Genomic DNA, 24709 nt, shown 5'->3' on the forward strand with positions numbered 1-24709 from the left:
AAAAATGAAGATGCTCTCCAGCTGAGTTAATCACTAAATGTTCACTGCATGTTATATATGTGAATGATTAACCAATTATGCACCTTTTTCTAACAATTGCTTATTTTTGGTGTGTAATTGATACAGGCGGAGGACTCAAATCAATCGTAGAAAAGAGGGAGCGTTTGAGAGTGAGGGGGTGGAGAGCTGTTGACAGAGAGATGGCAAGAGAGAGACAGAACAACACAAATATTGAATTATGTCAAGCGAAGCTAAGGGAGAGAGAGAGAGAGAACTGTTTTTGAGTGGATACAAGTGAGAGAGAAAGAGAGAGAGAGAGAGACAAACACCCACACCAGAGGAAAGCAGACAGTCACACTGGCCAATCGCATCTCTCCTTCCTCTCCCTCCCTTTCCTGTCATTGGTCAACGCTCCTGCAATGCTGGTGGATGCAACCACCACTCCACCACCACACACACACACACACACACACACACACACACACCCCTCCTCCTCCTCTTCAGTCTGGTGCTGCTGCTGCTGCAAGCTGCTGGTGTTGCCGTGACGATGATATCCTCCCCCTCCCACACACACACGCACACACACACACACAGAGGAGAGGGAGCAAACAAGACACTATCATGACGCGATGGCTCCAGGCTGGGAAAACAAATCTCTCTCTCTCTCTGTCACACACACATACACACACACACACACACTCACACACACACACACACACACTCATCGCCTGCGTCTTAGGAAAACATGGTGAGTGTATTTTTTTGTTTCTAGATGAGAGGAGAGAGGAATGGATGGACGGATGCATGGATGGATGGATGGAGATGACAACAGCATCTGTGGCATGGTGTGTTTTTCTGAGAGAGGGATGGAAGGAGGGAGGCAGGGAGAGATGGAAGGAGGGAGGGATGGAAGGAGAGAAGTCTGGAGAGGCTGAGGAAAGAAGGAGCGACTAAGAAAGAACAGACACAGGAACTATGGCAGGAATCAGGAATGGAACATGAATGAATGCAGACGCAGCCTGATCGACTTTAGCTTTATAGGAAACGTAAGGCTCTGTGTGTGTGTGTGTGTGTGTGTGTGTGTGTGTGTGTGTGTGTGTGTGTGTGTGTGTGCTTGAGTGTGAGTGCGTGCGTGCGTGCGCGTGTGCGCGTGTGCACTTGCAGGCCTGCATGTCCTGCACGTTAGCATCCCAAATGCTAACAGTCACAGGAGGTACGTCACTTCTTCAAACAAAAACTGGGCTGATCCGTTAAGCATGAGACTGCCGTAGAAATAAGCAGAGAAGGAAAAAAAAAAAAAAAAAACAACAACACAGGAAATAATGCTGACAGGGTACACAGTCATACAGGCAATTTTTCATTCACATCAGCACATGACATGTATTTCTGGCAGCGTGTCATGATATCTACCTTTTGCGTATTTGTCTCTCCTTGCTTTCAACAGGCTGTAAAATGGAAAGCTGGTAACGCTAACCTGCAGGAGGACATGCTGGTAGTGAGGTGCCTTTACTTTGCTGGTAGGCTAGCTAACATATGGCCTGTCTGTCTCCGTGAGGCAGAGTGAAATTGGGGGAGTGATTTCATTCCTGATGCCATGAAACGATTCATAAAATGCTTTTCTGCGCTACCCCCCGGGGATTGTCCTGGATTGTATGTTTCTTGAAAAAACACAGTCAGCCTCTCACTCGTGGCAGGGAAGAGGTTCGCTTGGAAATCAGGCAAAAGCCACATGGAAGGAAATCGAGATGTGCGATGTAGGAATTATAACCGAAAAAGGCCTTTTTTTTTTTTTTTTTTTTTAATGACAGTAATGCAGCAGTCGGACACAGAATGAAATCCCCATAATCCTGGTAAAACCAATGTTCTCAAGGGGATTATGGCTTCTATACAAAATTTATCAATGCTGTCAAGTACTCTCCAATGTCATTTACATACATGGGGATGAAAACCAGGGGAAAATTTAACCAGTAACTCACCAGCCCATGAGCAATTATCAGAGCATCATCATCGACGAATCAGATTGCTTGGATGCAACTGGTGTTCATTCCTTCAGGCGATCACAAAAATCAGTCAAGATGTCTGGCTCAACTAACAGCTAGTTAATTTGATCACATGTTTATCTACTTATTCCTAATGAACCAGAATCACTTTATTTGCCATGTGGCAGCAATTTATCTTGGCGATGACATCGGTGCCTGATCATAATGCTGTCATTTCTGAATGTGACATCAGCAAATAAAATAGGCTACTAGGACAACAGGATCTCATACGAAGCGAAAGTGGAAAGCTCACAAAGACAATAGATTGTGCATGGCTTTCAGGGGGTGTAACCCACACTCTGGTGGCCATATTGGAGGTCCTCAGATCTTTGCAGCCCGACTGTGAACTGTATAGTCTCTGCTCTGGTGATGCATCTGTCTCAACAGAAGTAGAGTGACCAAACGTCCCAGTTTGTGCAGGACAATCCCACATTTTATCCTTTTATTCCATTCCCTGCCGCTGTAAAAGCATCCTCTGAATTCCAAGCAAAGTCCTACAAACACAGACAGACCAGAGAAATCACTAAAGCATGGGACCTGTGCAGAGCGAGAGTGAAGTTAGAAAATTTCTCTAAACGCCAGGAATTTTATACCGAGGTCCTTTGTCAGAAGGCTCCACCAGAAGCAGTGCAGTCTGGCGGGAAATGTAACTTTCTCAAACATAAAGGCCCTTTCTTACACCTGATGATGCAAAAGCGGCGCTAAACCGCGTCAAGAGTGACACAAATGCACTTGCAATTGTGCGCCCCTTTGGTGTGTTGGCCTTAAAATGAGGTGTGGTCCGGCAAATTGTTGGCGCGTTGCTCTCTTGGGGCAGTTGTAGTCCCGCTGTCGCTGTAGATGATCTGCTCGTGCGCTTTCACTTCACGCACAAACAGATCCCTTTCCTCTGCAGAGACGCCCTCCTCCTTACCTGGCAAATCCGCCATTATGATAGCAATCTGCCAAGGTGCAGCTGGCTTTTAAAAGGAATGGGAGACGGCACTCCGATTAGTTTATTGCATGTTCCACCCAAAACACACCCGTGATCAATTAAGACACTAACGATAACCCTTTAAAACCACCCTCCTGGCACTACAACCCTTTTTTCCACCATTTAAATAGCAGAAGTCGACTCGGACACACCCTAAATGCACTTGTGCCGTGCTCTTCAGACTGTGCACTTGTGGTGTGCCATGCCCTCTGCGGCACCTTACTTTACACCAACCTTGAAGATAATTTAATATATATGTTCTATTATACCGTGTTTCTGCTAAATACGTGGCTGAAGACGACACCGTTTGCTTCATTTAGAAACAAATCTACCGCACGGTTTGCTTTTATTTGTAAGCCACCGTCATTGAATTTGCAAAAAAAAACAAGCACCCTTTAGACTTCGCTGGCAAAACTGTGGAATAAGCACATGGTTTATTCGGAGGTCGGACCAACTACAACAACGTCTCAACGGTCCTCACTTAATTGTCTTCTGGCAATCTTGATTATTGCGGCTTTAACGTCTCACAGAATTGACCAGCAATCAACCAGGAAACTCTTTTAACAACTTGGTCGTTAGGCTATATTTTTCAGTATTATTTCCACAAAAAAAATTCTCCATGGTACCAGGTGAGGTTGTCAGGAGATATGAGACACAACTGCAAAGCCTCCATATGCCATCCACTTGTTTGCCCCTCTTTTGGACTCAGAATGACCAAATCCACACTGAAAAATGACAGACTGAGAAGTAGATTTTTTTTATCAATGACTGTCTCTCTTTTCCTTCTGTCTGATGACCCCGTCTGTCTTCCTCTCTCTCTCTCTTTCTCGGTCTTTCTGTCTCTCTCTCCATGTTTTATCCCAATAGATAAATGCATGGCACTTCTGCTCTTTCAGAAAAGCCTCGCTTTGCCCCTGTAAAGATAAACCAAATCACATTAACTATAATCTGAAATCAGATCAGACCCTGGTTGTAGGAGAGGACAAATTTAGCTCCGTTTTACAGGTCAGAGTCAGTTTTCGCATCTCTCTGTGCAACATCATCATCACAAGATTTTTTTTTTTAACCACATTTAACCAGGCTAGTTACCCCGAGTAAACCCTGCAAACCAGCACTCTAAGAGGCAAAAAAAAAAAAAAGTGTTTTCAGCCTACTGTTAACCTTTGAACCCTCATTTTAAGTAGCTACAACAAATATCTTCTATTTTACAACAATGTCAAATGCATATTGTATATCTTTTGGTGAATTTTGGTGAATGTTTCAAGCCCAAGATGCCATTGATTTATGGCTGCAGCGTTACTTTAAATGGAAAATACCTAGATGTCTTGTATGTCATTTTATACCCATTTCACAAGTCAGCAGGACACATTTGGTATCTTTGGAAACCGCAAGAAAACCACTAGAATTTAAAATGAAGTTCTACGTGTGTTTGAATGAAGCTCGGCCACACAGCTCGCATTTGTAATGACACACGCACCGCAGCGATGGGACCGGCGGGGTTTCACCTTTGTGTCTGAGCCATGTTCAATTTGCTGCACTGTTTACTTAGTTGGTGTTTTACCAGCTCTGGTGTGACCAGCTCTCATCTGCCCATCTCCCATCTGCATCAAAGGACTGTTTTAACTCAGTTCCCTCTCCCCACTTTTTTTTTTTTTTTTTTTTTTTTTTTTTTTGTCTGTCATTGCTCCAGTTTCAATTTAGCCTGACGTGAACTCACTACAGGTTTGTAAGATTGGACTCGCTGAACTTTGTGCTTCAAGGGAGCATCAAAACTCATCTGCGTAGTCACAGAATTGTATTAAGTGATGCCATTCAGTTTTTTAGGTATGCTAATCCAGTATGTAATAAAAAAAAAAAAAAAAAATCTAATAATAATAACACTACTAATAAAACTTGGATAGAAACTCGGACTGTGGGAGACAATGAGAGATTAACAGAGACAGAAAAAACAGAAACAGGGAGAGACAGTGGTCATGAACGTTCCCATAGGAATATAAGGGGAGAATGAGCTCAGATTACCTGTGTGTGTGTTTGTGTGTGGGTGTGTGTGTGTGTGTGAGAAAGAGAGAGGGAGAGAGAGAGGGAGCAAGAGACAGATAATGAGCTTGTGTGTGTATTTGTGATAAAAACAGATTACACATCATTTTGCAAGTAAGAGTGTGTGTGTGTGTGTGTGTGTGTGTGTGTGTGTGTGTGGGTGCATGCATGTGTGCGTGCCCTGTCAGGATGACGTCATACAGCTGATTTACTCACGAGCACTTGAGAAACTGGTCAGTCCTGTGTCTGTGGTCGGCCTGAGTCGAGCTGAACTGCATTAATTGAAGTGAGTTTCTATTGACTGTTGTTGTTTTTTTTGTTTTGTTTTGTTTTAATTTCACAATGATGTAATGGAGTCTCGACTCCTTAGCCAAGATTATGTAAGTAGCTTTCAAATCAACTACAGAGAGAGAGGAAATATCTAGGTGAAAGTGTATTCTGTGTTGTCTTCTTTCATAGTGTTTGTCTTGCAGTCATTCATAACATAGATAGATAGATTGATAGATAGACTGATTGACTGATTAAACAATCTGACTTAAGTAAATGCATGCCCAATAAATTAAAAAAAAAAAAAAAAAAACAGGTATATTTAACAGGTTATATTACTCTGATTATGACTTCACTCATAATTAACCCCTTAAACTCGTTTTTTCAACCCTTAAATTTAAAGTGTAAGTGGCTTTAAAGTTAGAAAAAACTGCATCACTACATCAAAGACTAAATATCCAGATGTCTTGTGCATGGTGCATTCAAATGAATCCCCCCATGTGGGATCAATAAATGTGCATCTTATCTTAATTTATACACTTTTCCCAGTAGCTGAGCAGGCTGTATTTGATATTTTTGGAAACTGTAGGATCGCCTCTAGGATTTAAAAATTAAATTCTGTGGGTTTGTACAGAGCTCAGCCAAGCAGCGCGCATTCACAACGCCGGGACTAACAGAGTTGTATTGTCTTAATCGGGGTAAAGAGTGTGTGTAAATGAACTGATTGTGCTGTGGGCTACAAAGAGTGAGAGATGAAGACGGAGGAAGAGGCCTGGAGGTAAAAGGATGTGAGAGAGAGGAATATGCTGAGGTGGGATTACGGAGAAAGCAAGTGAATCTGTCGTTATTGAGAACGTGGTGCAGAGCAACAGTAGCTCGCAGCGCCGTGATCTATAGCTGACATTAAACTGCACTGAGGCGGCGCACAGAGGCCAGGCAGTAAATGTCTCACACACACACACACACACACACACAGACAGACACACACAAAAGATGAGTGAATGTGGCGATTTCTATAAGAGTGAGTGGAGGAAAAAGAAAGAAAGAGAGAAAAAGAGAGAGAGGAAGAATGAAATAAAAGCCTAACTGTCACCAGCTGTGAGTGACAGATACTGACAGTCACGGCAGTGTCACATGATACACACACACACACACACGCGCACACACACACTCACACACAAACAGCCTCTAAACGAATCTTACTGCTACCCCATTATCCTTTGCACCATCAGAAATACTGCAGAGTGTCTCTGAATGCAAGAGGGGTGGGGGCGTGTGTGTGTGTGTGTGTATGTGTGTTTGTGTGTGTGTAGTGTGCATTTTCGTGCTTTCTGAGGGTTGCTAGCAGCACAGACACTGTAAAAAGGAAGTGTAATCCTTTGTATAACAAAATGAAAACAAGCCAAAGGGGCAACAAAGAAAAGATGAATTCCTGCAGCCATGTGTGTGTGTGTGTGTGTTGCACGTGTGTGTGTGCGCCAGACATAAAACATGCTTGTATGAGCGAGGATATACGTGTGTGTGAAACAGTAGTAGACACTGTGTGAGCATGCATGACTGTGTTTGCGTGTTCGAATGTGTGTGTGTGCATGCTCTGATGTGAGGAAGTCTCTGTTTATTATCGTTTATTATTATTTCATTTAACTCCTTGATTTCCATTCAGGACAATGGATCCTTCATCTGAACTGAACTGAAGCTCAATCCTGCACGGGGGGGTGGGTGTTAAAAACAGGATTATGTTCAAGATCACAGACCGTCTCATATCCATAATCCCTCCCCTTTATGAATTATTCACAAGAATAGAATAATTGTATACGTGGCGCATTTTACAGAGAGATATAGGATGGCAAAAAGACGGCGAGGAAAAGAAAGTGAGACAGACATGAAGTCAGACGGTTACACTGACAGACTCCAGTAAAATATATTCAACTGTAGATGAGCTGCCAACATGGTGATATTATTTAGTTTTTACTTGTTTACTTGGTTGCGAGTTCATATTCATCTTGGCAGCACTAACATTCAGTAACTAAGAGAGAAAATACTGATAAGTCATGCAAAAATAAATGAATAGATAAATATTGAATATAATGAGATGATTATTATTATTAGTAGTAGTTGTTGTTGTAGTAGTAGTAATAATGGGCTGTGCATGGGCCATGTGTGCCCATATTGTGTTGAAATATCTTAATAGCATTCTGGCTTCCTAGGAAACCTTTTTGTTTTATATATTGCACTATATTTTCCACTATTACCATATATTTGTGGCATAAGGGCAAGGAGGCTAAGAAAGCATATTCATTCATACATTTATTCAAATTCAACTAACTTGATGATCATTTCAGATTTTTTTTTTTTTTTTTTTTTTTTTTTTTTTGGATGACAGGGAACTTAAAAAGGCACTTCAAATAACACAGGAGGTCACATGAATTTTTATTTAAACACATTTTAATTTGTACCTTGACTGAATCATCGAGGCTTCTCTGCTCTCCCCAGACACCGATCAAGCCGGCTCTCTGGCTTCTTTCTTTCATTATTGTGAGATTGAACTGTAAATTGAATTGTACATTGTAAACTACATGAATTGCAGTGAGAAATTCTGCTTTTTGGCTGATGTGATCTCTTGGGATCCGTTTGGGAGGTAACAAAAAAAAAAAAAAAAATCAGAACTGGGACACCTTCGGTTTTCACTGGGACGATTTCCAGTGTGCAGCGGCAGGAGTACCGCTAAATTTAGGAGGGTGGGATTGAAATGCCCATGATTGCCTCACTTTTTTTTTTTTTTTTTTTTTAATCTTTTTTTCCTAGCGGGTGCCACTCCGCCCCACCAGTCTGTTACCATGGAAACCACTGCTGCCTTTTCTCCCCCCTCTCTGTCTCCGCCAGTCTGGAGATATTCCTGTGACCTACATTATTACTCTTCAAAAAGGTTTCCTGTTGCATTTAACTTAACCCGTTCATAAGACAAACACACCTGCACACACACACACACACACACACACACATACAGCCCGGTTCATGGAAGGTGCCATCTGTCCCTGGGTCAGGTTGAACTTGCTTCTCGATGTGGAGTGTACCATCTGGGAGTTAATTAGGGGTGTGCAGTGATCTGACGGGCCATCTGGAAGGAGCATATGAGCATTCCTATAGTGTGTGTGTGTGTACATCATGTGTGGGTTACTTGTTGTTTATGTGATTAGCGAATGTAGGGTTATGTCTGATTCTGCTAGGATGTGTGTGTGTGTGTGCATTTGAAAACACTGTTTCCTGTGTGTTACTTGAAGTGGCAATGACACAGTGTGTTGAGAGCCTCTTGATTTGTTCATTTGATGTTGAAAGAAGTTGTCGGGGCGGTGCTTAACATGGAGAGGCATCTTTCAAAAGTGTAAGGGCACACACACTTTTAGGGGGCTTTCACACCTACCTGGCTTGATCCAGCATTTCGGATTTTTCCTCCCTCCACAGCTCATGGTCCAGACCGGATAGTATAACCTTGGTCCAAAAAAAAGAGGTGATCTCGGCTCGGTACTGGCAGGCTGTGGTCAGAACCAGAAGAAGGGAAGATGAGCTGTGGTGGCACCTGAGGAGAGGAGAAGATCAAGAATTTAATTGAAATATGTTCCAACAACATTTTTAAAATGTCATTTTGAAAAAAAAAACTCATAAAAATACCGACATTTTGTAGGTGTTTTGAGTGGATGAGACAAACTGTGTTAGCACAGTGTGTTCCAGTTCAACGCTGCAGACAAGGCCACTCCTGCAATTTCTTCCAAACTCTAGCATTTACCTGGACAGAATCCATTTGTTCCCTATGAAGCTTTTATTGTGAAACATGCTCAGGAACTTAGTAGCTACTGCAATTTTGAGACACTAACTATGTTACTACAATGATTGAATGAATTTATTGCATTTTGGATGGAAATGTATGTTTCATATTAATATTAATTTGAATGGCAACAGAAGGCTACCTGCCAAACTTACGACACACTGAAGTCAGACACACACTCTTGTATAAACCAATCAGTGTCAAGTGTACAGTAGGGAGGTGTTGACAACAGTGACAACAGCACACAGGTATATCATGTGATTGTAAATGTAATTGCAAGGTGAGACCAACACTCAGCTGTTCACAATGTAACAAAAACATGACACTTAGTTCAGACTTCCAGGTGTGAAAAGGCTCTTATTTTGATGGGAGGTTCTTGATTGTTTAAAAATGTGATGTCTTTATTGGTTGAAATTTTTGTTCATGTGTTGTGGTTCAGGATGTTGTGAACATAGATAGCCTACAGGATGCAGACATAATGGGATTTGATGTAAAAATGCAAAAAATCAATTTAGTAAATTCTTTGGCATTTATTGTTAAATAGGCTGGTACGGAAAACTTGCAATAATTTAGCTAAGCAGAACAGTTTTGCTGAGCCTTAATGATTTAATGTGCCGAGGGTAACATTGTGGTTAGGGCAGCAATCAAAACATCCATTATTCACATCTTGAAGCTACTGCAGATCTAATATGTGAGGGGAGGGTTATCAGGTATCTATCCAGCCACTTAAGAGGCATTTTTTATAAGAAATGTAAATATAATGTGGATGAATTTCAAGCAGAAGCAATCTGCGTGCAACCTGCATGAATTGCCAGATGTAGGAATAATTTTTTACAAGCCCTGGTTATAATATTAAAAAGAAAGAAAGAAATGTAATTAAGTCTGGTTCACAACAAAGAAAAGCAAATGTAGGTGTGGATGCATGCTAAAATTACAATATTATGAAAATTGCAAGCAACCAACACAAAGGAAGTAAAGGGTCAAAATAAAATTGTAGAAAATACTGTTTGGCTGTTTTTCTTTCTAAATTTCATCTTTCTCTTTTCTCCACAGGGCACTGTGGACTCTGTCCTCGAAGTGATCGCATGGGAAATTAACATCGTGCCAAAAAACACGCACAAAGAGAACTGGACCAATACTCCAACTCTATAATTCTTCCATTTGCTTTTCTTCTGTGGTGTCACAGTTTCAAGAGACCAGGGTTTCGAGGATATGGACTATTTACCTGCTGTTACTTGGAACTAGGAAGACGTTTCACATGAAAAATTACTGAAATAAGAAAAAAAAAAATCAGGATGCCCAGATGCCTGTATGCTGCAGGAATGTAACCGAATAATGTTTTTGGATGTGAACATATTGATCCTTGATACTTGACCGTCTGCAGTAAAGGGCAAGTCTGGACATTTAGACGTTCCTTCTGGCTGCAGAGGGAGAGCCTGCTGAGGTGAAACTCACACAGAATTTAGACAAAAGTTAATGACTGTACCGTAAAAAGCTGCAAAGAAAACATATAACTGAATCTCCTCTGGTTGCAGCAGCTGCCCCTGACATTTAGCTCCTCCTCTTGTACATGTATGGATGCCAAGCTATTTTAAACTCTTACATTATTTACGACAACAAACAACTTAAAGAATAAAAAATCAACAGAAACCTCTTGTATTTGAGCCCTGTGCCCCTCCCCGCTGGCTGCCGTGTGGAATAAGGGGTGTGTTTGGAGGTTTACACCCGCCGGGCTGCCGGTCGCAGATGGAGGCCCACCAACACTCCCCAGATAGCAGCAGTGAGGAGTGCACCGTCCTGGAGGCTCCGCCTGGCAAAAACGCCTGCCAGCAGCATGCAGGGAAGGTACGTCTGCTCCTGCGGAAATATGTATGCACACACACACACCAAGGAGGGCATAAAAGAAAATAAATAAATGTGTGACGGTATAGCGAGGCTTTAAGACCATGATCAAAATAAAAACATAAAATCATGAAAGGTGCACAAAATTGCTGAGGTTTAAATGGAGTGAAGAAGGCTTTATTCAACTGACAGAAAAACTAGGGTAAGCACAAAATTGTATGATTGAGTCTACATGGATCTCATCATTGACCTGTGTTGTCACATGTTGTTTGGGTAGCGCTTTATAATAACCATCATGAATAAATGGTAAATTGATTGTTAATTAAACATTAGTTAATAGTTGCTTTCAGTTAACTAACATGGAAATGATAATTAGTAATGTTCCCGTTTTACACAATAAACTATTTATTAGCATTTTATTGTTGCATGCATTATAACATTTGATGTATGAAATTAAGTATCTGAGTAATGATTACCAATGGATTAGAATCTATGAACATTATTGGATGATTGTTATAAAGCGGTGATTCTCGGGTCCAAGTTGACACATTAGAACTTGAAAACTTTAACAGCTTAATTAAAAATATTCAACTTTATAATAATTGCTATTCAAATAATGTTTAATTAAAGATGCACTACACGTATTTACTATTTACTACATGAGTTGTGACTTTATAATAACCATCCAGATATTGTTTATAGACAGGCTATAAACCAATTATTACCCATTAACAAAGTGTTATAGAAAAATATCTGTCTGATATGTCAATGTAATGTTTGCGGGAGTTTTACAAACAATTTCTCCTAAAGGTTTACAACTCATTTGGTAATGATATGCAAATACATAATATAATATACAGCATAAAATGTGCAACAATAAACTGTTAAGTAAACATCATTAAATGTCATCTCATTGTTTGTTTAACTGAAATTAACTATTAACTAAGGTTAAATTAAGGATCAATTTACTATTTATTAATGATGATTATTATAAAGTGGTATTGTGTACAGTGCACTTTTAATTATTGCAAACATGAAACCTGATATTTGCAAACGTGTAATGACAATGTGTACAGAGATTTGTAAATTATGTTTGTGATCATGTTTATCTGGGCCTCTCTCCATTCTTCACTTCCCTCTCCACTCTCCCCTGCCATGTCCAGGTGACAGAGCTGTACTGTTCGGTGTGTGAGTGTGCAGTGTGTGAGGACTGTGTGGCGGGGGGCCATGGCGAACACCCCAATGTGCCCCTGAGCCAGGCCTTGGCACAGCACCGCAGCGCCCTGCAGGAGAGGCTGGGGACTGTCCAGAACAGGTAGGCCTGGGCTGACATAACTTTTCCAGAACGTCTAACTCTATGATTACTGTTGACTGACTCCACCCACATGCATAAACTCATTTGACTGGATGTCAATAAGCCAATCCCAGTGTTCCACCTCATCTAAAGTGGACAGCAGTGGAGCCACGCCCCTTTTTTCATCAAGTACAGCCTGCCGTGAGACAAGGAGGAAGCATAAAGCACATTTTTAATCTACTAATCATGATTATTAAAGTACATAATTTGTGTTTGCACTGTGTTTAAAGTAAACATGATATGTTATATTACTTTACACATGTAAAATATCATATGAACAACTTGAAGCTTTTGCTCCACCGGAAAAAGACAGGGCATCTGAATGTCACCAGAGGGGAAATGGGGAAATAAATAAGGAAATGCCGCTTTCATTTATTCAAACTGTTCTGATTTGATTTTCTAATGATACAATCAGATTCTAATGCATCCTATTGATTAACATGCTGCTTTGTGGAGATACTTCAGAAGCTCGGGTTTTTTTTTTACATCAATAATTTTGTTAAAATAATACAAAATGTTTTAAAGCACCACTTTATTCATGGATATGAGTTAACCATGCATAAAAATAAATACACTTTTTTGTTGGAAAAAAAGGTCTCAAGGCTATTTATTATCATTTTATATATTAGGCAGTTTCTCATGTTCAGATTCTTTGGACAGAAAAAAATTAACACATACAATAAATAATCTTTTTTTTTATTGCTAAAGATTTATGAGTGCATTTAGAGTTAAATCCACAGTTAATACTTTTTGTGATTAGAACATTGGTTTCTGAATGGGTCAATAGAAACAAGAGGTGGATTAATCATTTCTGATTTGCAATTTTAAATCTGCTTTCTCTCCTCCTGCAGACTTCCACAGATTTCAGACGCCCTGACTTTTGTTAAAGAGATCCTCCAACAGCTGACCAATCAGAGGGCTTCCATTGAGGAGGACATCCAGTCGAGCTTTGAAGATCTGCACAAACAGCTGGATGTCAGGAAGAGCGTTCTGCTGATGGAGCTGGAGGTCACCTATGGACTCAAACAGAAGGTACGCAGAAGCTTATCTAGTTTTCAGGGCCAGCTCCAAGATCCTAGGGGGGCTTCGCAACATTTGAGTTCAAGCAAGCCTGTTGGCAAGCATCCCGGCAAAATGAGACTTGCCCCGCGGGGATCGGCCAATTTGTCGTATCATAACATCACAGACATCATCAGGCATAAATCGCCCTTCATGTTGGTCATCTCTCTCTCTCTCCGTCTCCAGGTTCTTCAGGCCCAGGTGGAGAGCCTTCTCCGGGGTCAGGGGGAGATGACGGCCAGCTGTTCCCAGACAGAGGAGGCCCTGGGCGAGGAGGCGTGCGCGGCGAACCTGCAGGCAGAGCGGGACCTGGGGGAGCGGCTGGGGGAGCTGGCCAGCTATGGCCTGCCCTGCCAGCCGGAGGAGAACGACCAGCTGGACCTGTTGATGGAGACAGACGGGCTGAGGAAGTCCATTCACAACCTGGGGACCATCGTCACAACCAGGTGAGATCTGATGCTTGAATTTGCAGTATTCGGGCCATTTCACTAGCTTTACCTTTTATAGATTTGATTTTTTTGTGGATTTGGTTTGGGGATTCTTTGCAAAGCGCCCTTGCTGACATTTATGTGTGACTACACAAAATAAAACAAATGATTTGCAAAGGTATTCACCCCCCTTGGCTTCATTTGGGTCAAATGATCGCACTAGCACAAATTTTTCTCAACACTTTTTATCATATGTGACACTGATGTCATTTTTTACACTGCATGTAGTGGCTCTGAACCATGTCTTCCTTGCAAACATTAGCTTCACATCTGTCTTGCTCACTAGTCCCAGCATTTCCACTACTAATGAGATATAATGGGATTTTATGGTGGAGGATGGGTTTTCCATTAGATTATTTAACAGCAGCATTTGGTGCATGGTTCATTCATCATTTATGGATGACAGGGTTAGTTTACATCTTAGATTCCCAACTCTGGCAACATCATTTTCTCTCCTTTTCCTCCTCTTCTTCAGTGCGGTGGCGAGCCAGAGTGAGGCCATGGGGGCAGGCCTGGAGCAGTGCGTTGTGGGACATCCAGCATCTGTCACAATAGTGACCAGAGACAAGGCAGGGGGAGCCTGCAAGAGCGGCAACGCTATTCTGTCGGCCGAGGTGCTCTTTACAAACACACTAAATTGAAAGATATATTACCATATGAGTGGACCAGTTTGTGAATCTGAGTCATTCATTGTTATTCCAGGTGTTTACTCCAGATGGCAGTATAGTGGACGGAGAGATAGTGGACCATAAGAATGGAACTTACGAGTTTGTGTACATAGTGCCAAAGGAGGGCGACTTCTCGTTGGCTCTGAGGTTGTATGACCAGCACATCAAAGGAAGTCCTTTCAAACTGACGGTCACCAGGGTCTCGGAGACAGAAGTAGAGGTGTGTGTGTGTGCGGTCAACATTTTTAGAGGTATTTCTTAATATGCACAAATATGGCTGACTAGCCTTTAGTTCCCGATTCTCCTCATTTCAAGCAAAAATTAAATACATCTCCAAGATTACCAAGGTCCTTAGGAATTTTAAACCTTAAATGTAAAAGTTTACCTGTCATATAGCTTTGATCTCCTTATATCCTTCCCTCTTTCCACCCTTCTCTCCTACTTCACTTCATCCTTTCACCTCTTGCAGTACTTACATCTGTCTATCGACCCGTGTGCATTTTGCCAGTATTTTTAAACTGAGTTAACTGACAATATTTTGTGCTGATATTTAGTACCTTTAAATTTGATAATTTTTTTTTTTATTATTGTCAGGGAGTAAAGGCCCCTGAAATGACATTTTCAGAAATAATCATAAGACATGGAAACTCTCCATTAAAACACAGATTAGAGAAATATGATTCAATTTGATGTAATTGCTCTTTAAACAGGTTGACCTACTTCATCTTTTAAATGGTAGGCCAAACTGCATTTGGGCTTTAAATAAAGAGGTAATTCACAACAAAATAATGAAAAAATAAATGAATGAATGCAATGTGCAAAGAAAACATTATATTTTTCCTGTGCTCAGGGAGGAACCAGCAGATATCTGCTATTTAATAAGCTAAAAGCCATTACCCAAGCTTGTTCCCCTGTTGCACGTTGACTCACATGAATGTAAATGATAAATGCCCTCTGCACTGTCGTCTCTGCAGGTGTCTCCCTCCACCACCACAGCCACCAACTCAGCAGCCAACGCCACCCCATCCACCGGCTCCTCTGAAGGGGCCAAGAGACGAGGGAAGTCTCCGGGCCAGAAGAAGAAGGGCTCCAAGAGGACAAGCAGCGCCCTGGGAACCCCTCGACGTAAAACCCAGAACCCCATCGAGGACGACCTCATCTTCAGGATCGGTGAGGGTCAAATCTTCAGGTCAGAGCAGACCAGTGATACAGACAATTTGGCGGCCATAATTGTTTACTTCAGGCAAATAAATACCTTGTTGATGGATAGGGAGGTAAAAATAGTGAGTGTAAGAATGATGTACAAAATAGCCCTTCTCATACTTAATGTTGTTAAACCCTCTCCAGGACCGCACCTTAATTGGGATCCAGGGCTATAGATTAACAGTGTGTGTGTGCCCCTGTGTGTTCAGGCCTTAATCCCACCATTTCCCAATAATACTGGAGGCGTTTTGGGGTGGATACAGTTTCCTGTGGTGGCGTCACATATGGGCGTGGCCAGTAGTGAGCTGGCTGTGGCTGGTGGTTTGGGGACCCTTGATGTCTAGTATTATCTGATTTATTTAATTGACATTTTAAATAAAAAAGCTGATCATAATGGCAGCTTTAATGATGATGATGCAGCCATGATTACGCATTTTTAACCCATCTGGAACAACAGTAGAATATGTTTTAGTTCCTCAATTAAATCATTACATGCAGCCAGTAGTGAGGAGGTCAAGGGCCAGAGCCACAGCCTTCTAACTGGAGCATCAACATACTCATATCAGGATGGCTGGAAGTGGATTTTTTTTCTTGCTGATTCCTTCTGATTTCTGCTTCCTACTATCATTGTGTTTTTCTCTTTTCAGGAACGAAGGGGAGGAACAAAGGAGAGTTCACCAACCTTCAAGGAGTCGCTGCCTCCTCCACTGGCAGGATACTGATTGCCGACAGCAACAATCAGTGTGTCCAGGTAACACACACACACACAGTCATCCTCATTCCTCGTGTAAAACTTAAAAGAGTAAACCAACTCTCTTGCAAACTCTTTGATCAGTTTCCCGTTGATCTTCAGCTGACCCACTTCTGGGTGTCCAGGATTTTGTTTGTAATTAAACCTTAATTTTGTGTGTGTTTGTATGTGCATGTGCGTGTGTGTGTGTGTGTGTGTGTGTGTGCATATCCCATTTTTAAGGAAAAACAGGACACAAAAATTGAAGAGATGGAGTTATTACATCATAAATGCTACAATGTGATTAGTGTGTGCATGTGTGTGTGTGTGTGTGTGTGTGTGTTTGTGTGTGTGTGTTCATCCATATGTGTCTGCCTCTCCACTCCAGATTTTCTCCAACGAGGGGGAGTTCAAGAGTCGGTTCGGGGTCCGGGGTCGGTCACCGGGGCAGCTGCAGCGTCCCACAGGCGTGGCTGTGCACCCCAGTGGTGACATCATCATCGCCGACTATGACAACAAATGGGTCAGCATCTTCTCCTGCGAGGGCAAGTTCAAGGTACGAGTTTTCACTTGATTTAATTTAATTTAATTTAATAAAGATTTAACACCATTTGTGCTCAAGTTTGTCAGTTTGTGTTTTAACAAATTTCCAATGAATGAAACATTAAAAAATGACAGTTTACAAAGATATTTTTTGTATGCATTTTTTGCATTGCTGGGTTGTTTTCAGGATTTAGTGTATTTCCACTTAATGTGAGTCACTTTCCATTACATTTTATTGGACATTCACATTTCTTTGGCAGCTGTGTATGTATGAGGGCCTTAATAATGATGTAGCGCCCTCTTGTGGTTATGTTCAAGGCCTCAATTTGTGGGTTGGAGTGCCACCCATGGCTGGTATAATATTAAGGTTGATTATATGTTATGTGTTATGAAGACTTGAACACAACAGGCGTTGGTCTGTTTAGTTGCCTTGCTCTAGGAATAAATTACATCACTTCATTCAAAGACGAAGGAGTGCCTTAGTTTCTTCCCATGGTTGTATGCATCAAAGAAGAAGATTAATATCCAAAAATAAATGTTATACAAGGCAAAACACTGTAATCGCTTATGTTTGTCATCCATCAGGCGAAGCTGGGCTCTGGTAGGCTGATGGGGCCAAAGGGCGTGTCCGTGGACCAGAACGGTCATGTGATCGTCGTCGACAACAAGGCGTGCACCGTCTTCATCTTCCAGCCGACCGGCAAGCTCATCACTAAATTTGGTAGTCGTGGCAACGGGGACAAGCAGTTTGCAGGTAATTGCTGCAGTGTAATAATGTTTAAAAATTATTACATGTTTAAAATTGTTATAATTATGATAATAACTCTGTATTTTATGACTGTACTTTGATGCTTTTTAGATTCATAATGCAGATTGTTGTTATAGAATCTGCTCCTCCCAATCAGGGAAGAGTGGATTCCAAAACAAATGAAATATTAGGCAAAGTAAGAGAATATTTCTTTTAGCAACACAATTTCTTACCTAGATTCTTCCTTGATAATTTTTCTCCTTTTTTTTTTAGTATTCTCCTCTCCTAATTTTATCCTCTGGTCTTCTCCTCCCTGCTCCCCTTTTTGTGAGGCTCTTCGGTCAGGTTTTTAAAAATTTATGAGAGAATTAAAATATGAAAATGTAGGGCATCAGTGACAACCAAAAAAAAAAAAAAAAAAAAAAAAAAACACAATTACAGATGATTAGACTAGACAAAAAGCAGCTCAAATCAGATTTCTTCCATGTTAACAACAACAATGATGAGGATGATGATGATGATGCTTAAAAACGGCACTGCATGCACTCAGTTGTCCCTTTTCCTTTTCTTTGGTCATGTCCTCGGCACAGTGGGAGATGAGGGCTTGTTAGCGGAGCATAAAACAGGACTGGGACTCCTACATCTTTGACTTCCGAGTGCACTGTCTCATTAAAATTGTAGAGGAGGGGATCTGATGTTGCTTCACAAACATGTCAACTATAACAGAGATGTCATTCACCAAAAAAAAAAAAAAAAAAACACATGCATAAGATCTGTCTGTATAACTGTATACAGAAGAGAAAGGGTAACATGCAAACATACTAAACACTGCCCTGCAATCTAACTTTATTAATAAAGAATGAAGACAAAAATGATTACCATTGTGACCTCCTAAGAAAGTCTTATTATCAAATCACACACTATGCATGTTGTCTGTTATTTCTGTCTTCCTGTGCCTCCAGGTCCCCACTTTGCGGCCGTGAACAACAACAATGAGATCATCGTGACTGACTTTCATAACCACTCTGTTAAGGTGAGGCCTGACTGACTGAGCATCGCCTCAAGCCAGCTCTGCTGTGCTCAGTTGTGTGCAGTGGAGGGTAACAGGACAGATTTAGATTTTAGGTTTTTGACTGAATTACAAAGGGAGAGTCTTGCTTTAGGGAAGCTTGAGCAGGATATGTGTCTGTTGATGGTAATTTAGGCTATTCCAAAGACACCAAAAACCTCTTACCTCTGAGTCACAGAAAGGTCTTTCTACATGCTAGGCCACCCTGCCACAAAAACGTGTGGGTGTTTAAATGTAATAAAAGTCGGCTTTATGAGACTTTATTCCATTTTTTTATTCTCTGGTTTTCAACCTTCATCTCTCATGATTTTATTACATTCTCTATCATTTTAGTTTTCCCTTTGCCCTTGTATAGGCATGCCTCTATTTCTTGTACAAACCACATTACAACATTGATAGTACTTGTCTCCTAATGCACAGCTGTTCTGCAATTTTCCTTTGATATTCTTATGTAAATACATTTGTTTAAAAGAGTTGATTGTGATTCTGAATCTTCAAAACTCTCTTTCTCTCTGTGTCCCGGTCAGGTCTTCACCCCAGAGGGAGAGCTGGTGTTGAAGTTCGGGTCTAACGGTGAGGGAAACGGTCAGTTCAATGCCCCGACTGGAGTGGCCGTTGACGTCAATGGGAACATCATCGTGGCTGACTGGGGCAACAGCAGAATACAGGTAGTGCACAGTGCTGTGTGGAGAGGTGGGTGGTTGGGGGTAGGTAATAATAATTAACGGTAATGATAAATGCAGAAATAAAAACAGAATAAACAGTTTAAAAAACAAAAGTTTAAAGAATGCATAAAGCTGGGTAGAGGGTCAGAGCTTGTCTTTGTTTGCTGAGCAAAAGCCAAGACATGAATCTCAGTCAAAATCTGTGGAATGACTTGATAGAGGTTCACAGACACTTACCACCTCCATAAATGACCGAGCTTGAGGAAATGTGCAACTTAGAGTGGCAAAAAATCCAAATAGGCATTTCATTTTCAATACATTTTGTTGTTCTCAAAAAATGTCCACCCAATTCACTTTGTTTTTGGTCTACAACACCCCAAAATTTGGAAAAACGCAAAAGCCTTTGAAGACTCTCAGATACCTCAATAATACCTCCATAAGAACATTTTCCAGAGAGTGTACAGGCATGACTGTTACCTGAAAACCACAGATCCTTCTTTACTGTGATTATGCTATGGGTGCTTTAGTGGTAGTTTGATACAGCTGCCCAAAAATGGTGCTTTTTTTATTGCACCCAAAATCACAGTAAACATTAAAAACACCCTTTTGCCAACGTTAATATGCCTGTCTCCTCCACTGTCCTGCCTTTCCTAGGTGTTTGATGGTAGTGGTTCCTTCCTCTCTTACATCAACACGTCCGCTGACCCTCTTTATGGACCGCAGGGTTTGGCCCTGACCTCAGACGGACACGTGGTAGTGGCAGACTCTGGCAACCACTGCTTCAAAGTCTACCGCTACCTGCAATGATGGGGGCATGAATGGAGAGATGAAGGAGAGGTAGGAGAGATGGACGGATTGGACTAACTGAGGGAGAGGAGAGATTGGCGCACAGTGCCATATTCTAGGAACTATTGCATGAACGTCTACAGCTGCCTGCAGCGATGGAGGTATGGATGGAAAGAGGGGAGAAAAAGGCAATGCACAGAGGTGAAGAGAAAACAGAGGGATTTGGCTGAGTTGGCATCATCACATCATGAGAACCACAGCGGAAATAGGACTTTATTACGACATCCTTGATGACTTCATTTATGCTTAATGTGGTTTTAAAGTTGTGGAATAAATAAAATCAAGAACAGAAAATGCAAAGGGAAAGGTCAGATGGATTTAGGATGCTAATTTCAGAGCCACTTCCTTTTAAAGTCTACAGGTACCTGCAATGATGGATAGATGGTTGGTGAAAGAATCTTAAGTGGTGAAGGAAGTGATAGACAGTGCGATTGGGGAAGTAGAAGGTGTGAAGGAATGGACACAGGGATATGCAGCCAACCTTTTCTCAGAATCTGCTGTCATCACACAATGATGATGAGAGATACAAGGAGAATGGACAAGAATGAAGGGAAATGCAACAAGAGAGATAGAAGGAAAATGGTCAAGAATGAAGGGAGATGTGAGAATGGAGGAAAAAGAAGAAGTGCAACGATGGATGCATGATGTCAAATTCTAGAAATCCCCCTTTCTCACAATCTAGCAGTGGCAGAATGATGGAGATCTGGTGGAAAAAGGAAAAGTGCCAAGAAAAGGAAGGAAGGACAGGTGAAAGACTGGAGGACAGGAAGAGGATAACAAGACAACTGATGCCAAACTTAAAAAAAAAATCACTGCTTAGACACCTGCAATGGAATGATGCATAGAATATAAAGAAATAAAAGAAGCATTAGATGAGTAAATGAATAAAGAGTGAAACTGTGAAGAGAATAGATGAGAAGATTAAACAAATTGTCACATATGCTCTGCCTTCTCATATTATATGTAATACCCAAACTATGGGGTTGTCTAAATGGGCAATGAGTTAAGAGGTCTACGTTTTGGTTTGAGATTATTTAGTCCTCCTGGCCCATCCAACTAATTTCTTCTATGGTTTTTGTATAGTAGGCAATATTTGGTAACCAATATCAACTAATATTTTGTAGCTAACATTGCCTCTGATGTTTGGTAGCTAAATGTCAACTCTAACAGTTGGTAGCTTACCTACCAATTATTAGAACTTGTCAGGGTGCCTTTGAGCAAAGAGAGCAAACGTGCTCAGAAAACCTTCCCTGGGTGTATTGTTTTTGCTGGAATTGGTGGCATTTTTCTTTCTCAAACTGGCAAATCTCCAATAACCATGATATCAGCCTGAGACATGGATTGCTTTTAACCCATTGTCCATTGTTTGTATATTAGGACTGTCTGAATATGGAATGTTTTATTCTGTTTCAAGGATGCAATCATGGCATATTCTAGTATTCTTTCTAAGTCTTAGGCAGTAGAGTCATTATTAGAGATGATTGCTTGACTTTGATTGATTGATTGTCTGAATGACTGATTGACTGATGAATTTGGTTGATTGATACAGTAGCTTTGATGAGCAGCATCATGCATCTATGCTTGGTTTGAGTATTAATCTATTTTTTCCTGAGATACTCTGTTGCAAGGTGAAAAAAATCTATAAATTTATCCTATATATTTGTGAAAATACATTTATTAATATCATGAATAATGTTTGCAGATCAAAATAATTGACATATTTGGAATCAGCAATGTTTTAACATACTCTTGTCTTTGCCTGTCATCTCAGTAACAGAATCAAAAAGCCAAGTTAGAATGTTTCTCGACATTCTAGACATTCATTTCTGGACATAATCTAGAATGTTTCGACTCGTTCTGCATTATCCTCGTGGATTCTATAAAGTTTCAATTGGTTCTGCGTTATTCCCTTGGATTCTAGAACTTTTGATTCGTTCTGCATTATACCCATGGATTTTAGAACATTTTGACTCGTTCTGCGTTATCCCCGTGGATTCTAGAACGTTTCAATTCATTCTGTGTTATTCCCTTGGATTCTAGAACATTTCGATTCATTTTGCATTATCCCCGAGGATTCTAGAATGTTTCGATTCATTCTGCATTATCCTCGTGGATTCTAGAACTTTTCAATTAGTTCTGCATTATTCCCTTGGATTCTAGAATGTTTCGAATCATTCTGCATTATCCCCAAGGATTCTAGAATGCCATCCGAATTTCTCAAAGTGCTGTTACTCACCAGTACAATTCTAGATGTTCTGTCATCATCCACGTAAGGATACCTCAGTGTTCTAGAAGCATGCCTCTGTATTATGTGATTGTTACTGCTGACATCAAACAAACCACTCCTGTTTTCAACTTAGAGTAAGTTTCCATTCGACAAACAGTACAACCAAGTAGAGCTACAGTAAACTTACAGTCAACGGTACCTGTCAAACAAAAGCACTTCAAAGTGAAAAATTGCAAAGCATTTACGTATTATTTTAAGAAAAGTGCTATATGGTTTTTTTTTTTTTTTATATTACTATCATCATTATCATCCTTAGCAAACTGAAAAGCATTTACTGCAGTCCTTAAACAGTTATTTGAATTCACAAGAATAGAAAACAATTTAGCAAAGTTACTCTGAGTAAAATTCAACACCATCAACAATAATATCAAACATCTTTACTAGTACAGTCAATGCTGCTGCTACCGTATTCCAAGCAGTTCATCTACAGATAGTTTTCTATCAGTCATCACTGAAGCGAGAAGAGAAACAATAATTTAAGAGTAATCCCAAGCCCCAAACCCATATCTCTGTGAAACAACAAATCGTCCAATAAATCCATCAATCAATCATATGCGTAAGGGATGTGGAACCATGTGCCACGGAGAAGATTTTCATTCCGACCAAAAACTCCACAAGGTGATTTCACTGATCACCTCACCTTCAAGCAGAGAGGAGGGATTATTCAGTTAGCTAACGTTCACTGATAGTAATAATATTAAACTAGCATACCTAAAAACAAACATGCCCCTCACTTGGATTTGAACTCCGGTTGGCAGAGGAAAAAGGCATGTTGACTGACTCGTCCACCAGCCCACCAACCTCTGCCATGGACTTTGTCACTCTCTCAATACTACACCACAGTGTCATGTTTCACAGGGCCACTAGAGGTCGCTTAACTTTAAAACGTAGCTATAGGTCATAATAAGCTGCCATATAAACTACCAGTGGGGCCATTTTTTGCCGGCGGATGGTCTCCTTTGAGGCCGTGGCGTCTCATGGTGAAAGTACTTAAATGGTCACCTCCCATTGGCTGGTCTTCGGTGTCAGGTGGCATCACCCTCTGTTAAAACAGGTGGCGACATCACCTGGCACTTAAGATCAGTATTTTTACAATTAGATGTCAAGCTTCACACAGATTTGTGTTTGGGGTTTGGCTACTCTTCAACAACTCATACATTCTATGTTCAAAATTCATCAAGCATTTCACAACATTGTATATTTTGTAAAACAAAAATATTTATTTATTTATTTATTTATGTATTTATTTATTTGTTTGTTTGTTTGTTTGCTTGCCTAAGTATCCATTTGAACATTTCTATCTTGCCATTTGATTGTGTTCCATATGTGCATTGAAATTCTTAAGTGCCCATTACACGTCTTCTTTTTGTACATTTCATCAGTTAGCTTATTTCAAAACATGATTGTGGGTATTTGATAACTTTTGTATTGATTGTTGTAAGTTGATAAATCAAGACTTGAGAGGTTTATTTTATATTTTTTTTCTTGAAAGGAAAGTTGTCGCATTGTGGGGGAAAAAATTCTAGTAGGTGGCTAAATTAAAACAAAACAAAACAAAAAAAATGCGTGGTAACAATTTGAGCTCTGCCAGCTGCAAATTCGCAAGACAGCTCTCAAGCTTTTGGCTATTAATACCCGTTGGTCTGATAATGGCAACCTTCACAAATCATCAGATTGTTAGTTTGCAGTTCCCAGGCCCAGGGGACTTAAAGAAATATAACAATGCTTTCACAGTGTTGTGTACCAAAAGTTAAAAGTTAACTGATTAGCTCATTAGCTTTTGGCTAATGTGTTAACTTGAGAATGAGTAAGCTGCCAATGGTTCCAAGAGTGCTAACAATGCAACCAAACTACTTTTAGAGTAGCAAAAAGACAAAAGGAAATTTTAAAAATATGTGACAATTGCTTTGTTGGAGTAAAAGAACAAGAACAAGAAAAAGAAAAGATTAATATTTTTGTCAAATGTCAAAGTACCCCATAGCCTAAAGGTACAGTTCATAGGGCCTCCTTAATAATCTTGTGCTGATATTCAGTCTGAGAGTTTGATAAGTAAGCAGGGCCTTTTGTT

The 24709-nt window shown here is 40.6% G+C and overlaps 1 protein-coding gene and 1 long non-coding RNA gene across 2 annotated transcripts; both read left to right on the forward strand.

Annotated features, from left to right (window-relative positions):
* Positions 1–628: 628 nt before the first annotated feature.
* Positions 629–10441, forward strand: LOC115376111 (uncharacterized). The gene is made up of 2 exons (XR_003929779.1): positions 629–748; positions 10193–10441. It is a non-coding gene; the product is annotated as an uncharacterized LOC115376111 (long non-coding RNA).
* A 444-nt stretch (positions 10442–10885) lies between these two features.
* Positions 10886–23829, forward strand: trim2b (tripartite motif containing 2b). Its single transcript, XM_030075573.1, has 13 exons — positions 10886–10984; positions 12145–12296; positions 13187–13367; positions 13581–13840; positions 14358–14496; positions 14585–14770; positions 15525–15720; positions 16401–16504; positions 16872–17039; positions 17612–17780; positions 18737–18807; positions 19371–19511; positions 20163–23829. The coding sequence occupies exons 1-13, from the start codon at positions 10886–10888 to the stop codon at positions 20313–20315; spliced, it is 2019 nt and encodes a 672-aa protein (XP_029931433.1). The 3' UTR covers positions 20316–23829.
* Positions 23830–24709: the final 880 nt, after the last annotated feature.

The sequence above is a fragment of the Myripristis murdjan genome, chromosome 18 (assembly GCF_902150065.1).
Source record: "Myripristis murdjan chromosome 18, fMyrMur1.1, whole genome shotgun sequence".
In the NCBI taxonomy this organism is placed as follows: domain Eukaryota; kingdom Metazoa; phylum Chordata; class Actinopteri; order Holocentriformes; family Holocentridae; genus Myripristis; species Myripristis murdjan.

What these genes read in the sequence shown, in the direction of transcription:
- trim2b (XM_030075573.1), top strand. Translation starts at nt 10,886, where the DNA reads ATGGAGGCCCACCAACACTCCCCAGATAGCAGCAGTGAGGAGTGCACC. An exon ending in CCTATGGACTCAAACAGAAG is followed by an intron (nt 13,368 to 13,580) that starts GTACGCAGAAGC and finishes CTCCGTCTCCAG; the next exon opens with GTTCTTCAGGCCCAGGTGGA. An exon ending in CCTGCGAGGGCAAGTTCAAG is followed by an intron (nt 17,040 to 17,611) that starts GTACGAGTTTTC and finishes GTCATCCATCAG; the next exon opens with GCGAAGCTGGGCTCTGGTAG.